General features: G+C 49.5%; 1 protein-coding gene across 1 annotated transcript in view; it reads right to left on the bottom strand.

Annotated features, from left to right (window-relative positions):
* Nucleotides 1-15,987, bottom strand: part of MYO18B (myosin XVIIIB) — a 352,079-nt gene that overhangs the window by 319,324 nt on the left and 16,768 nt on the right. Inside the window, exons 7-10 of the mRNA XM_027862330.1 lie at nucleotides 13,619-13,817; nucleotides 12,563-12,705; nucleotides 11,127-11,227; nucleotides 3,287-3,350 (exon numbers count right to left, since the gene is read on the bottom strand). Of these exons, the coding sequence (XP_027718131.1) occupies nucleotides 3,287-3,350; nucleotides 11,127-11,227; nucleotides 12,563-12,705; nucleotides 13,619-13,817 (507 nt within the window). The remainder of the gene's footprint in view (nucleotides 1-3,286; nucleotides 3,351-11,126; nucleotides 11,228-12,562; nucleotides 12,706-13,618; nucleotides 13,818-15,987) is intronic.

Raw genomic sequence — 15,987 nt, 5'->3', positions numbered from 1 at the left:
AAACCTCCAGGAACATTGCACTAGCGGGCTCTCAGGACCAATTCCAACTTCAGCACACAAAAGTAGGCACGGGGGAGATAGAAAAATAAGGCGGCCTCCTTGGTGAGTGCTTTCAAACCTAGCCCTGTAGCCACAGTCACTGTTTAAAGAAAGCACACAGGCCCAGATACTGAGAATGATTAATGGATCAAGGTGACCAGTCAAATCCCCCAGCTCCGCCCCCAGCAGGTCCCCCAGGGACTCTCTGTTCATGGAGGCTAATTCATCTCAGTTTGATGAATAGCTCTATAATGAAGATAAAATATGAGATATTATCCATAGCTGGCGAGCCTGTATTGGGCCCTCATTCCTCATTTCTGGCCGCACTTGTGGGGTCCCTGGGCAGACCTGCAGCGGGCAGCTTTGTCCTAACCCACACAAGCCATTGGCAAGAATAAAGGACAGACGAGGAAAGAGATCCTCCTCAAAGTCTTAAAGATACCCCAGTTCACCAAAGCACAGCCTAGAGCCAGGGAGGCTCCAGGAACCTCGAGCCATTCTCCTGGAAACCTGATGCCCCAAGAGGCAGAGCTGCTGAATGCTGGTCCCCCACTCAGAGTGTCTGCAAGGCTCTCTTTAGAGGTGCAAAGCTGTGCCCCCTTCATAAGCTGACCACTGTAGCTCACACTGACCTTCCCTACACACACCATGATGACCTCCTAAAGCATGGCACACTGGAGTGGAAGGCACACAGGACTCGGGGGTCAGAAGACCTGCATTCAAGTCCGGACCCCAACTCTTACCACTCGTGTGACCTTAGCCAAGTCTCCTGACGTCTCTCAACCTCGGTTTTTTCCCTGGTAAAATGTGCTCCTCCTTGCTCTTCTCCAGATAGGCCCCCTGTTTTGAGGCAAGTTCTTTGTAAACCATAAGGTCCCACAGGGGAGATGCATTCTCCATATTGCTCAGTAAGCATTCACCCCACACAGGTATACATTTCATTGTCAGATGTGCTTTATGTATATCCACGCATTCAAAAACATCAAAGAAAGATCTACCACGTACAAGTCACTCTTCTTTCTTTTTAAAGTAACTCCTCTTCAATATAATTGGTTCCTTTGTACTCCTATGAATTTTATTTTATACATTCACCTGGCTGCTGAAACGTCCGTGACGCAAAGAAGGTTAAGAACCTCTGATTTAGGGGCAGTTAGGTGGTGCAATAGAAAGAGCACTGGCCCTGGAGTCAAGAGGACCCAAGGTCAAATCTGGCCTCAGCCACTTACTAGCTGTGTGATCCTGAGCAAGTCACTTAACCCTGGTTGCCAAAAAAAAAAAAAAAAAAAAAAAAACCACTGACTTAAATGCTCAAGGTATAAAGGCAATCAAAATAGAAGCTCTGTCCTCAAGGATCTTATATTCTTCTTGGGCGAAGGGGCAGGTCCACAGGGAAGTATAACACAAAGTCAAATGTGACAAAGCAGAGGAGAGAACCAGAGGGTTCTTGGAAAAACTGAAAAGAAAGATAATACTGTCTGCTGGGGGGCACAGGGCACATCCTGTGGGTTGGATCATGGAAGGGGCAAAAAATGACTGGATTCTTGGAGGAAGAGGAAGAAAGGAACAAAGGTTGGTAGATTCTGTGTCCCCCACAGCACCTCATATGCAGTAGGTGCTCAATAAATGTTGATCAACTGCATGTTCCTACTTTAAATAGCACCCATGCAGGACATGCCAATGAGCAAGTGAACCTGGCCATGGGTAACAGTTGTTCAAATTTCCAGGCAGGTTTTTCCATCACCTACAGTGAGTCCTGGGGAACTGAAGATGTCCAAGTTCTGAAATCTATTTGGGCCACCTACAATCCTCCTCCTTTTTTCAAGGTCCTGCCCAAATCCCACTCCTCTATGAAACCAACCTTGACTGCTCCAGCCAATAACACCGACTTCCCTGCTGCCAAGTAGGAATTCCTATCCTCAGTTCATTGGAGGCAGCCCAGGGTGGTGGCAAGAGTCCTGGGTTTACCATCAAAAAACCCAAGTTCAAGGCCAGATTAATATTTATGAGCCATGAGACCTTGGGCAAGTTATCTTCCTTCTCTGGGCCTCAGTTTCCTCCTCTGTCAAATAAGGTATTTGGGTTCTTCAAATGCCCTTCCAGCTCTAACCTTTTATGATCCTATGACCCTAGCATGAAGGGAGCCTGTGATCTCCTGTGTTTATTGCTGTGTTTCCTCTCTAGAAGTCATCTCCCCACCCTTACCCCCAAGGCACTGACATATAAGAGTTTAAGGCTGACCACATGCTTTACAAATGCCATCTTCACTTATTCTCACAATAAACCTGTGAGATATGTGCTGTAGGCATTAGCAGCGCCATTTTAGAGAATCGCAGCTCTGCTGCTGAATGGAACCCCAGAAGTCAGATAGTCTAACCCCCTCATTTTACAGAGGAAGAAACTGAGAAATGCAAAGCTTAAATGACCTGCCCACAATCACTCAGGAAGTAAACACCTATGCAGGACTTGAACGCAGGTCCTCTGCCTAATGTCAGTGCTCTTTCCTCTATATCAATCCTAGATATATACCATGCAGAGCCCAGGGAGCCCCTCACACCAAAGTCTCTGGGTCTGGGCTCAGGAGGACCCTGATTCCTCCTGGGGTAGTCTAACCACAAGTGAAGGGACAGGCTTTTTCTGTATCTCTGAAAGAAACTGATGTCCCTAGAAGTGAGCAAAGTAGCAATTTAAAGCTGATGTAAGGAAAAACACCCTATCAACAAAAACCATCCCAAAGTGGGATGCTCTGGGCTCCTTCCAATTACTGAGGGTCCATGCTTCCAATTTGGTGACTTGTCCAGGGTCACCCAGACTTTCTGATTCTACTTCTATTCAGTTGAATACAACAAGTATTTATTAAGAGCCAGGCATTATTGTGCTTGGTGCTGGGGATACCAGAGCAAAAATGAAGTCATCTTTGCCCTCCAGAAGCTTCCATTCTCCTGGTAGGAATCCAGGGTTCTTCCCCCACCCCAGCATCACGCTCTATGTTTTTCCATCCTCCACCCCACCCCACACACACACACACATTTAGTTCCAAGCAGAAAACAGGGCACACAACAAACACTTATTGACTTTCATGAGATTCTAAGCCTGCCACAGACTTCCTACTCAACCCATCTGCCAAAGCTGAGGGAAAGCTGAGGAAGAGTAACCATCCCCCACCCCTTGCCTTCCCACCCAACCCACCCCTTTCCATACCCCCCCATCCCTCCTAGAGAAAGGAGACATCTGGCTGGCCTCTCCTTACCTTGGCCCACACGCCCATGCCAAAGGAGTGACTTTCCGCCATCTGATGCAAGTATAGCTCTGTCCTGAAAGCATGGATGGAAGACAAGAGATGTGATTTCACAGCCTCAAAAACAAGTTTGTTCCTGAGACAAGGGTTTCTGTCCAAATATCATACTGACCATCTCTGCCTTGAAGAGTGCTTGAAACCCCTGAGGTGACCCAGGCTAGCATCTGGTGGATAATTAACCTCCCGGCCAAGTGCAGGGAGGGCCTGTACTGAGGGGCTTTCTCCAGGAACACGGTCTTTCTGGACTCCTCCCTCCCAAGGGCTGAGCTTTGAAAACTGTCAAGGAAGCATGGGATGTCCACATACTGGACTGGGGGCCCTGGGTTCTTGTCCTGGTTCTGCCCCTGACTTTAGCACAGCTGACTGGCTTTAGGCAGCGGACTTCTTCTCTCCCTGCCTCAGTTTTTCTCATCTGTTAAATGGGAGGTGGGAGTAAAGTAGATGCCTTCAGCAGTCCCTCCCAGATTTGTTGTTGGCGTCCAGGCATTTAGCCATGTCCAGTTCTTCACGACCCTGTGGACCATTTCATGCCAAGCCCTTCTGGCCTCCATGCTGGCCATGGGGTTTTCTTGGCAGAGATACTGGAGCAGTTTGCCGTTTCCTTCTCCAGTGGACCCCCTTTTGTCAGAACTCCCTGCTATGCCCTGTCCGTCTTGGATTTTCCAGCCTGGCATAGCTCCTAGTTTCATTGAGTTACACCAAGACAAGATGGTGATCCAGGAGGGGCTTCCAGATTTAAGATACTTTACTTATAAGCCAACAGACTGGAGAGAAGATCCTGGCTGATATAGAAGCTATTGAGATGTCTATAGTCCTCCAAGGTGAATCAGAAGTTTTAGGGTTTGGAGGGGTCTTAGAGACCTTCTATTGCCCATTTTACTGATGAGAAAACCGAGAGGTTACATGATTTTCCTGAGGTCACACCAGGAGTAAGAAGGATAGACGGGATTTGAACCCAGGTCCTCTAGCCTCCATGCCCAAGGCTCTTCCCATCAGACCCCAAGGCCTAAGGCCCAGTCAAGGTCAACAATCCAGTCACTGAACCACTCACTCATGAATCACTCCCCCAGGGGGCAATCTCACTCTAGTTTCCAAGAGGCAGTTTTGGGGTATGGGAGAGCCACCCATGTGGGGAAGAGGGAGAGAAAGAAAAAAGGGGGTCACAAAGAAGGAGCATTGAGGCTGAGATCGCACATTTAAAATGAGAAGGGCCTTCAGAGGCCCAATCCCTTTATTTTATAGGAGGGGAAACTGAGGCCTGGGGAGATTAAGGGACTTAGGGTCAAAGGATCACAGACCTAATTGGAAAGGACACTGGAGATACCCTCCGTGGGTTTTTAACCTAACCTGGAGAATCCATGAACTTGATAACTGCATCACAACATAATTGGTTTCTTTTGTAATCCTAATTGTTTTCTTTTGTGCATTTAAGAGCATTATTCTGAGAAGGGACCCATGAGATTTGCCAGACTGATTGCTGGAGGGGCCTACACACAATAAAAGGCTAAGAACACATGCTGTACTCCAACCTCATCATCTCCAGAGAGGGAAACTGAGGGAAACTGGTTAGGTGACTTGGGATCCTAGTCACAGATTCAGATTGGAAGGGACCTTAAAGGTCCTTTCATCCAACCCCTTCACTTTTCCAGAGAGGGAAACTGAGGCCCAGACAGGGGATATGACCTGGCTAAAGTCACACAGGTGATAGTAAGTGGGAGGGGCCGGGCTGCAGGTTGGGTTAGGTGACTTCCAGTCCCTTGTTCTGTCCACTGAACCCCACGACCTTGCCTCTGCTTTCCAGAGCGCTGAGGTCCCCCTGCTTTGGAGGGAGCCCCATCCTCCAGGTCTGGAGCTGAGCTCAGCCTCAGGTATGTCTCCCTCTGCTCTGGCTTGGCTGGCGGCCCACCCTGGGCACCCTCTCTAGTGCTGCTGGGGCGGGCTGGCGTGCTGGACCCAGGCCCCGAGCCAGGGCCTCCTGAAGTCTGCCTGCGGCTGCTCCTTCCCCCTGAAAGCCCACTTTGTTTCCTCTCTCAATGAGGATGTTACAGCTTCCGCTCCCACTCAGGGCTCTGTTGTGTTAGGAGACAATAGACGGGCCTAAAAGCGCAGGAAATCCAGGCTGCTGAGAGTGTGGAGGAGGGAGGGAGGGAGGGAGAGGGAGGTTCTTTCATGGAGGCTCAGCTCCCTCTTGAGGCCTGCCCAGCAGCACACTGGCCATCCCACCTCCAAAGGATTCAGCCCTCCCTCAGCGTCCCCACAGCCTTCGGCCTTCACCCTCCATGGCTGGAGCTGGCCACGGCCCAGAATCTGCCAGCCTGCCCCCCACAGATGCTCTGCGGACAAAGGGATCTTTGAGGAGCCCTATCAGCTGGCCCGGAGCACCCAGGCCACCTCCAGCAGACAATCTTTGTATTGGGGCTCCCAAGGGGCCAGCACCCACCAAGATGGACAGCAGAACCAGGGGCCAAAGCAAACATGAACAGCAAAGGAGATGGACCCCTTATGGGCACCAGAGCCAGGTACCAAGACTGACAGGAAGGAAATACACTCTCTGCAAACAGCTAAACATCCAAGCTGGGGCACAGAATCCCAGATGGTTTTACCTTAGAACGGAGAGTGCTAAAACTGGGAGGGGTCTCAGAACAGGGGATGTCAGAGCTGGGAGGGGCCTCAGAACAGGGGATGTCAGAGCTGGGAGGGGCCTTAGAATATGGAGTGTCAGAGCTGGGAGGGGCTTTAGAATAGGGGATGTCAGAAATGAGAGGGACCTTAGGACAGGGGATGTCAGAGCTGGGAGGGGCCTTAGAACATGAAGTGTCAGGGTTGGGAGGGGCCTTAGAACAGGGGATGGCAGAAATGGGAGGGACCTTAGAACTGAATGTCAAGGCTGGGAGGAGAGCAGCATGGTCTATAGATAGAGATCTGGACAAGAAGTTGGATTAGCTGAATTCAAATCCTACTTCAGGCACTTACAAGCTGTGTGACCTTCTGGGCCTCAGTTTCCACATCTGTAAAATGAGAGGATTGAACTCAGCCTCTGCATCCCTAGCAGTTCTATACCTTAGACCAGTGTCTGCAGTGGATCATTTCCCAAAAGCCCTCACAGTGAGGGGGGAAGGGCCTTCCAGGCCATCCCATGGCCAGTCCACATCAGAGCTGGTCCTCCCAGCCAGGTGCTCTGTCTCCGAGGTCAATGTCCTTCCCATGACATCCAGGGCCTCAGAAGGAGGCCTTTGTCCCTCTCTCATTCCCTCAGGCCTCAGTTCCCAGTGTCCTGCCAGCACATCCATGAATGTTGTTTTCTCATTGTTTAAACAAATCTTTAGACCTGAATGAAGAACTGTGGGAGCCACCTTGGAGACATGAATTAACCTCACTTATGCGCATGTGGTTTTTCCAGCTAGACAGACAACCCTGAGGACTGGGATTAGGTCTTCAGCTTTTTTTTTTTTTTTTTGAGTTTTTTGGCTTACAAAGCACTTTCCTCAAAACAACACCGAGAGGGAGATGGTGCAAGGATTATTAATCCCATTTTACAGATAAGGAAACTGAGGTCCAGAGAGGTTCAGTGACTCAGCCCAAGGTCACACAAGCAATAAGTAGCAGAGTCAGGATTCAAACCCACGCCACCTGACTCCTAAGCCAGGGCTCGGTCCACTGAGCTTTACTGCCTCCCTTCAGGGACAAACACCTCCCTTCCCTAAGCAATCATTTGGGATAGAGGGTTGACCAAAGGCAAACTGAGGCCTCCCCTACCTGGTGCCTGATTTCGTCCATGATAAAAACACACACCCACTCAAAGAAGATGACATCTGCCTGGCACATTAGACAGAGCACAGGATGGAGAGTCGGGGTACCTGAGTTCAAATCCCAGCTTCAAACATTACTGCCTGTTTGTGGCAGTTTCCTCATCTGTAAAATGAAGGGGGTGACCCAGATGACCTCTGAGGTCCCTTCCAGCTCCAAATCCTACGATCCCATAGAGAAAGGGAGTCCCTGGTGAGCCTTTGGCAAGCACCGCCCCGGCCCCATCCCATTGGGTAAGCAGGCATCCAGAGTCTTGTGTTTCTCACAGCCTCAGTTTCCTCCTCTGGAAAATGGCAGCTGCTGGGATGGGATAAAGTGGAGGTTTTTGGTTGAGATAAAATGTGTCATGTGTTCTAAACTTCTTAAAAAATACAGCAAGTAGATAGAAAACTACAAGGTGAGGTGAAAAAAATTAAGTCCAGCCCCACGGGAGGACAGAGCCCCTTCTAAACTAATAAAGGAAATAGGAAAATGAAGAGAATGTTTGGAGGTAGTTTCACGGCCCTCCCAGGCTGCCCACCAGTAGGGAAGTCTCTCCCAGGCGGGGACCCTGATCACACTCTGAGCTCCCCAGGAAATCCTGTCCACATCCCCAGCTACCCCTGGCTGTTAATGTTATAAGGAGATAGAAAGGCTTCCCTATGCTTCGTTATGCTCCAACCTATCCAGGAAAGTTAACAGCCTCTGCTAACGCTATTTTCCTATGCCCTTCATCCTTTTAAAAGGCAACTGGGTCTACGAGAAAGAACCCTGGCCTTAGACCCAGCTCCACAAATTAAAGCCAGGTCACCCTGAGCACATTTCTTTAAAAACCCTGGCTCTTGTAGTTTGAAGACCTGGGTTCAAATCTTATCTCTGACGTTAACTGCCCACATGGCCCTGTCACTTAACCTCCCTGGCCCTCAGTTTCCTCCTCTGTAAAACAGAAAAGCTGTATGCAATGGCTTTTGAGGTCATTTCCAACTCTGGACCTGTGATCTCTCTGAGCTTCAGTTTGCTCATCCATAAAATGGGAACAGCGAGCCCCCTGCTACAGAAGCATGAGCTGCATTGTTCTTGCTCCAGAGGAAGAGGGGAGTTCCCTCACCTGAGTACTGACATGGATTCCCAAAGAGCCCTGAGAAAAGACCTAAGAAAGTCTAGTGAGATATGGTTGCAAGCCATGATGGAAAAGACTGAAAAGATGGCGCTCTCCAGAGATGCTTAGCTGCCTCTCTCCCTCAAGCACAACCCAGACACTCATGGTGCCAGGGCCTCTGAAGTTGCCTGTATCATTGGGTCATAAAATTAGAGCTACACATTTAGGGATCAAACTGTCCACCTCCCTCATTTTACAGAAAAGGAAACTGACGCCTACATAGGTCAGTCAATCAACAAGCATTTACTCTGTGCCAGGTGTAGTGCTAAGTGCCCAGATACAAAGACAGGCTAAAATAGTTCCTGCCCTCAAGAGCTTCCACTCTCGGGAGGAACCAACATGTAAATGAGCTAAGTGACTTTCTCAAGATAAAGATCAGAGTCAAAGGTCAAATTCAAACTGATTGACTCCAAAGCCATTACCCTTTCTCGGGCACCAAGATGTTGACTATACCAACAAGCAAAAAGCCCTTCCTCCCCAGCCCCTTGCTCAACCCCAAAGCCTCCGGCCCTTTCCCAAGGGGGTCCTGCCTATTCCCTGGGAGCCAGGACACATTTGCAAACATGGCATTTCATTTTCATCTGGAATCTCTCCAATCCCTGGTCAGAGGGCAATGTTCTCCTCAGAGTATTCGGGAAGTACCTATCTGCCTCTCTCCAGCTCAAGCACCAAATCTAGCCAGCCACCTAGTTTGGGGAGAGAGCCAGTTATCAAAACAGACCTTCTGTAATCACAAAATGAGGCCTGATGCAAGAGGTCAGGCCCAGAAGAAAGAATCCTTCCTACAGTATTCATTCCTATCACAGCAAACTATTATAGCTGTATCAGAAAAAGGGAAAAAATGGACGAGCACTTTCCGGGTGAATTCATCTCTGGGCAGGAGAGCCTCCTACTGTGGGAAGCATGGGGCTAGACGAGATTGGATCACAGGGCTGGAGGATGGTGCTCGGGGGCTTTAGGCCAGGGCTCCTGATGAGGGGGCGGCCCCCTTCCCCATAGACCGGGGTTTCTGAAACGCTGATTACCATTTACCGAGGTCAGTTTGGAGAAGGAGCTAATGGAATCATCAGCAACCATTGTATGAGAGCCACAAACCAAGGGACATTGGGGGTGGGCCGAGGGGAGGGTGCCTTCTCTGATTGATTGTTTCTCCACTATGGTCAGTGGTGGGGACCCCACCAAGTCTGCTCACCCTCTGTAGGAATGAAGCTGCTTCTGTCTCTCCTGGTCCAGGAGATGGGGAAGGGAAAACGAGGCAGAGTAAGGGAGGAGAGGCAAGAGTCCACTCAACAAGTATTTATTCAGGTCCTACTATGTGCCAGGCACTGCACTAAGCTACGTTTCCACACACTATCATGTTCCATCTTCACAACAGCCCTGTGACAGAGATGGGGAAGGTCATCCCCATTTCACAGATGAGAATACAGAGGCCCACAAAAGATTCCATGGGAGAGACATAGCAGGTTAGAGCCTGACAAAAAGAAGGTTGACCAATCTTCATACACTTCCCTCTGCCTGGAATATTCCCCTTCCTCTGGCTCATTCCACAGGGCAAACCTGTCTCCCTCACTTTCCTTCAAAACCTGTCTCAAATCCCCCCTTCTCCAGGAAGCCTGCCAGGTGACTACACTCCATCGGGTTCTGTGCTTGCCATGGGGTATAGTGGAGACCAGTGGATTTGGGGCCACAAGACCTGAATTTCCATTTGGGCACCGGGCATTGCTGAGTGTTAACTACGTCATCTCGGGCAAATCACTTTCCACATCTGTGAAATGGGCATCCAATTACATCACAGGGAGAAACGATTTCACAGAACCAAGTCACAGAATCTCAGAGTAAGAAGGAACTTCAGAGGATAGCCAAGTCTCTCCCACACTGGAGAAAGGAATTCTCTCCACAACATCCCTGACCAAAAGTCCTGCAGCCTCATGCTTCCCACACTCCCAACTTAAGTATTCTCTTCTCTAGGCTCAACATCCCTAGTTACTCATCCTTACATGGCAGTCCAATCCAATGCACAGAATCAGAGAATTTACTTGTGGAAACAATATGGTCCAGTGCCACAGAGTTACAAGACCTGAGTTCAAATTCCACCACTGATATTTATGGCTTTTGTGACCTCAGGTAAGTCATTTCAACCTCCTGCGTCTCAGTTTCTTCCTCTGTAAAAATCAGATTGTATAATCCCATGATCTCAGTAGAATGGAGGCAGAAGCCGCTTTCCCTCTTGTCTTTATATCCAGAGCACATAGCTTGGTGCCTGGCACACAGTAGGTGCTCCATAAATGCTTACTGAATTGAATTAAATTGAATCAGATCTTAAAATTGGATGGGCTCAGAGGTCCGGACCCCTGCCAGATGCTGGCATCCCCTCCATGTCATCCGTGATGAGTGAGCCCTCCAGCTTCAGTTTGAAAAGCATTGGGTTTGGAATCTGAGGGCCTGGGTTCAAACCCTACCTTTGCCTGAGCGACCTGCTGGGCCATCTCACCCACGCCTGCCCTCCTCGTTCTCCCCAGGTCCACTATCTGGAGTTAGAGGACCTGAGTTCAAATTCTGCTTCCAATGCTTATTGCTTTGGGGACCTCAGGTAAAACACCTCACCTTTGTCAGCCTGTTTTCTAAAATGAAGGATCTGGACCAGATGGCCTCTGAAGACCAGAGGTATTGTGAAACTTGTCTTCCCCATGACCTCCATTAATAGTGACTCCTTCCTTTCAAAAGAGCAGCTCCCAGCAAACACTGAGGACGAGAGCAGTATCCAAGAGCAAGCACCCAATGCCCAGACCAGATCCCTGCTTCACCATTGTCCCCCTGCCCTGGGACTCCACACCTGTGGGATCTTACCTGGTATCAAGGTCCAGCCCGGCCAACATCTGGGAGAAAACAGCAAAGTTTCCCTCCCCTTCTGGCCGCTGGGCCACTCGGACTCTTTCCATTAGCATGGTCTAGAGAGACAGATGAGAGACTCAGAGACAGAGACGTTATCTCAGCATCATTCCCATGACCTCCCAAGGCACATTGTGTGGGAAAATAGAGACCGAGGTGCTAAGACATGGCTTAGACCAGGGCTCAGCCACCTGGACTGGTGTCCTAGCAAGGCTAAGGCACAGGCAGGGAAGGAGAAAGACCTTACCGCCTTGGTCCACTCTTCCTGACTAGAGGGTAAACAGCAGGTGAATACTCATGTCCCCCCACCAGTTGGAGGCCACCTTGGAATACACTGGTGAGGCCGTCATTGTTCACTTGTTCACTTATTCATTCATTCATTCATTCATTCCTCCTTCATTAAGTGTTTCCAACCTCCTCTCAGTGGCTCGTGACCGCCATACCACTGGGGACCTCACCTGATGCCCCTTTAACCCCCGGTCTAATCAGAGTCTCCTGCAGGGGCATCTCACTCAGACCTGCCCTCCCATCTCTTTACAGACCCTCTGGACTTTTGTCTCCTTTCAGGCAGCCCCCTGTCCTGTTCCCCATTCCTTGAGGAGGCAGGTGAAGTCAATAAACAAATTCAAGTTGAGATGTTAATAGCTAACACAGTCCTCGTGTGTTAATAACTTTTTTTTCCCCTTTTTATCAGAGGCTTTCAATGCCTCAGCCCAAAGAACTCACTTAAATCAGAATTTCAGGCTCCCTTAAAGGTATCAAGAAAGAGGAGGGATTGGGGGAGGGGAAAGCAGGGAACCATCCTTTCCAGGTTCAATATGGATGGTCCCCTACTCCATACAGAGGGTCACCCAGAGGCCTCATCTGCAACCTTAGCAGAGCTCTTATTCCTAGAGGCTCTTTCCTCTAGCCCTTCTTAGAACCTCATCCCCCGGTTCTGTTTCATCCAGAACATTTCTGGAGGGGAGGTCGGGGGCAGGGGAGACAGAACAAACAGGCCGCATGTTTCCCAAACACAGATTTGCCACAGAAGGCTAAGGGAACAACTGTCTAATTTCAGCTTTCACTTTTAAGATTCTGCTAATGAACTGCTGAATTATATATTTACTCATGAATATTTAATCCTTGCAATATTCAGAAGCACAGACAGGCCTGGGCATTTGCTCCTGAAAGAGATAAATTGGGTCACTGAGCAAGCCTCAGGAAGGAGCTGACATCTCCCATACCAGCCAGGGACAATTATGGTGACGGTGACGGTGGCAGGAACAGGGACCAGCTTGTTCCTGGGGTGCCCAGTCACACGGAAGAGGGGGAGTCCATGGGGCTGAGACCAGAACTCACCCGCGGGCTCTGTACCCCAGCCCGGCCCACCCCAACTGTGGCAGGGCCCTCACCTGGAGGTGGGCCGCCGTGACCCGGCCAGTAGCGCTGAAATCTAGGGACATGACCATGGAGAAGCGTGTGGAGCTGTGGCTGTGATCAGTCAGCACTGAGCCGAAGGCCCTGAGGATGGTGAAGGTGGCACAGATCTTCTCTGCTGCAAAAAGGCAACCCCCAGAAAGCACCGACTCACTCAGTGTTCCTTCCAAGCCCCTCTGGATGCCCCCCACTTCCTCCCTTCCATTTCCCCCCCTTCTCATGGTCCAGCCAAAATGACCTTCATACTGTTCCGCATCCACGGCATTTCCCAACTCCGCACCTTTGCATTGACTGTCCCCCATGCCTGGAATACCCTCCTCCCTCAACTCTACCTCTCAGAATACCTGGCTAACTTCAAGAAACAGCTCAGCTATTACCTTCTACACCAGGGATTCTTAAATAATTTCTGTATCCTGAACCCTTTTGACAATCTGGTGAAAAATATGGACTCCTCAGAATAAGACTTTTAAATAATTAAAAGAGACGCTAAATTTCTGTTAGAAGTCAGTGAAAATAAAGCTGTAATTTTTTTTCCCAATCACACTCACTAGTGCCTTCAAACCTGTCTACCTGCCATAGGATGCCACAAGGGCGTCCTGATGATCAAACGAGATAATATAAGTCAGTCAGATGGTCATTAAACATTTATTAACTCCCTACTATGTGCCAGGTACTGTGCAAAGCGCAAGGGGGAAAGATACTTTATAAACCTTAAATTGATATATAAAAGCTAACTATTATTACTAAGAGGGACACTGCCATCTCTTTAAACATACTCACCTATGTATACATATATGAACACATAACACAATACATGTGTGTGCATGCACACAATATATACATAAATTTATATACTTATATGAACATACATATGTACAAACATATACATATGTTTGGTGTGTATGTATACATGTGGGTTGCATTGTGTGTACATGTGTTTGCATGTGCCCATATACACCCTCAAACTTAAGCACGCCCCCCAACTCCATACACATACATATGCACCATGTCCACAAAGACACAGACTCTACCTGAGACCCGTCCATCCACGCTGCCAGCGCTGCCCACCAGGTATTCTAGGGCTCTCTCACAGCAAGTGCTTTTGCCAGACCCACTCCTGCCCAGGGGCACAATGGTTTGGTCCTGGCGCTGGCTCAGCATGGCCCAGTAGGCCTTCCAGGCTAAGGAGCAGATGTGGGGCACCAGGCCATCCCTCCTTCCTTTGGGCACCTGGGGGTGAAATTCCACACTGTATTAGCTCTTTCATTTAGGGGCAGAGGGAAGTAAGTCCTGAGGGAAAATAGATTTCCTAGGGTTTTCCCCCAAACTGGATCATCCCTGAAAGAATATGGCTCCATCAACACGTAGAGGCAAGAGGACCCAAGGTGAGGCCCCTCTAAGAGCAGACTCTCAGCTCCCTGACCCTGTACCCAACAGATCCCATTCAGGATGGCCCATGACTGCCTAGTCATGGGCAGGAGCCTCAGCTGGCTTGTGGCAGGGACCTCACCACCAGGACCCAGAACCTAGGTTTTCCCTTAATGTGAAGCTTTGAAATGATCTGGTCCCATTAGATTGTAAGCTCCTTGAGGGCAAGGATTATCCTTTGCCTCTTTTTCCATTCCCAACATTTAGCCCAGTGCCTGGCGCATAGTAGATGTTGAATGATGGATTGACCAATCTACTTAAAGCTAAAAACAAGCATGAGAAGCATTTGAAGGGGGGAGGGTGTGCAGTCACCAGAGCATCTCCTCTGCGGCTGTGCCCTGAGCCCCGCAGTCCTTGCCATCTGCCGTGCGGCCAAAGCCTCTTCCCTGTGGCATCTCCCACCGTTCCAGTGTGGGATCCTTGAGAGCAAGAACTACCTATCTTTCTGTTTTAATTCCCAGCATTTGCAGGAGGCTTGGCACAAAGTCAGTGCTTAATTTAATCCATGATTTTTCAAGTCAGAAGACCTGAATTCGAATTCCACTGGCTTACATGACCTTCGGTAAGTCACTAAATCCCTCTAGGCCCCATTTTCTCCATTTGTAAAATGAGGGGGGTTGCTCTACATGGCTTGTGAGGTTCCTTCCAACTCCAGGTCTCTGATTGACTTCCCTCCCAGGTTCCCAACAGTCATTACTCCACTGTAGAGTGGCCCTTGAGAGATAGGATAATGGTATGCTATGGCATCCTGCCAAGCCAGCAAGACAAATCCCCAGCAGGTCAAACCTCTGGGTAGGGGGCTCCGGGGTGGGTCAGGCCCCTGCTTCTATCTCTTCTAAGACCCAACAGGGCAGGTCCCTACCGCCATCCAGGAGAGCCCCACCTTCCCTGACTCACACCTCACACACTCTACCCACTTCCTCTTGGGTCCCATTTCATTCCCAGAGGTTCCAAAAGCAAGGGGCTATGCCCACTGGGAGCGCAGACCCCACTGCCTCCCCCAACCTGCTCCCCAAATCCTAGACCTACTTGTGGGTCTGTGCTGCCACCTGGTGGTCACAGAAAGCAAAACTGAGACTGTGGCCAGGAGAGGGAAGGATTAGCTTTTAAACCTCTAATCCTACGAGCTGTACACGTAGAAGGTGGTGAGGATGGACATAGATGGACATTAGCGGATGGAGTAATCACCTTCGTGAAACAGGAGCCCAATGGCACCCCAGCTGCTCAGGAGACCACAGCAATCTGATTTAGCACCTACGACGGCCACAGAGTTTATTTCCTCATCTATCAAATGGGGAGCATCGTTATTAGCTGAGTCCCAGAGGGATTGAGCAACTTGGCCGAGTAGGTAGACCCAAGCATTTATCTGGCCCATATTATGTTCCAGGCCCCGTGCTAAGCACTTCAAAAATGTAATCTCATTGGATTACGGGCAAAGCTGAGACTGGAACCCGGGTCAGAGAATCACAGAATTTCAGAACTGGATGTGACTTCAGAGCCCATAGAGTGCTGATAAGTAACCATCTATGTTGGAGGGAGCACTAATGGACAGGAGGTTCTCCCTGACACCAGACAGAACCTCATCCTCAAGGGGCCAAGCAGAACTCAGCTAATCCCCTGTAACAGCTTCCAAGCACTTGAAGGCAGCTGTCTGCCTCCCCAAGTCTTTCCTTCTCCAGGAATCCTGACTCCCAGGCCAGAGGTCTTCCCGTTCAATCAGAGTTTCTCTTAAAAATCACTGAGGTGTCCCCAAAGGGCTTTTCTTTATGAGGGCTAAATCTGTCTTCTTAGCATTATTACGAAGAGTTTTGACCTCGTGGACCCCCTCAAAGGGTGACCACACCTTGAGAATTGCTACCTTATATCATGTCACTTTCCTCAATGCCTACTTATCCAAGTTCCCAAGTCACCCGGGACAGATTGAATAGGACTTCTAGCCATAGCTACATCCTAGCTCTCCTTGGAGAGGAAG

The sequence above is a fragment of the Vombatus ursinus genome, unplaced genomic scaffold (assembly GCF_900497805.2).
Source record: "Vombatus ursinus unplaced genomic scaffold, bare-nosed wombat genome assembly UNPS02001287.1, whole genome shotgun sequence".
NCBI classification, from domain to species: domain Eukaryota; kingdom Metazoa; phylum Chordata; class Mammalia; order Diprotodontia; family Vombatidae; genus Vombatus; species Vombatus ursinus.
This window is presented reverse-complemented; position numbering and strand designations above follow the sequence as displayed.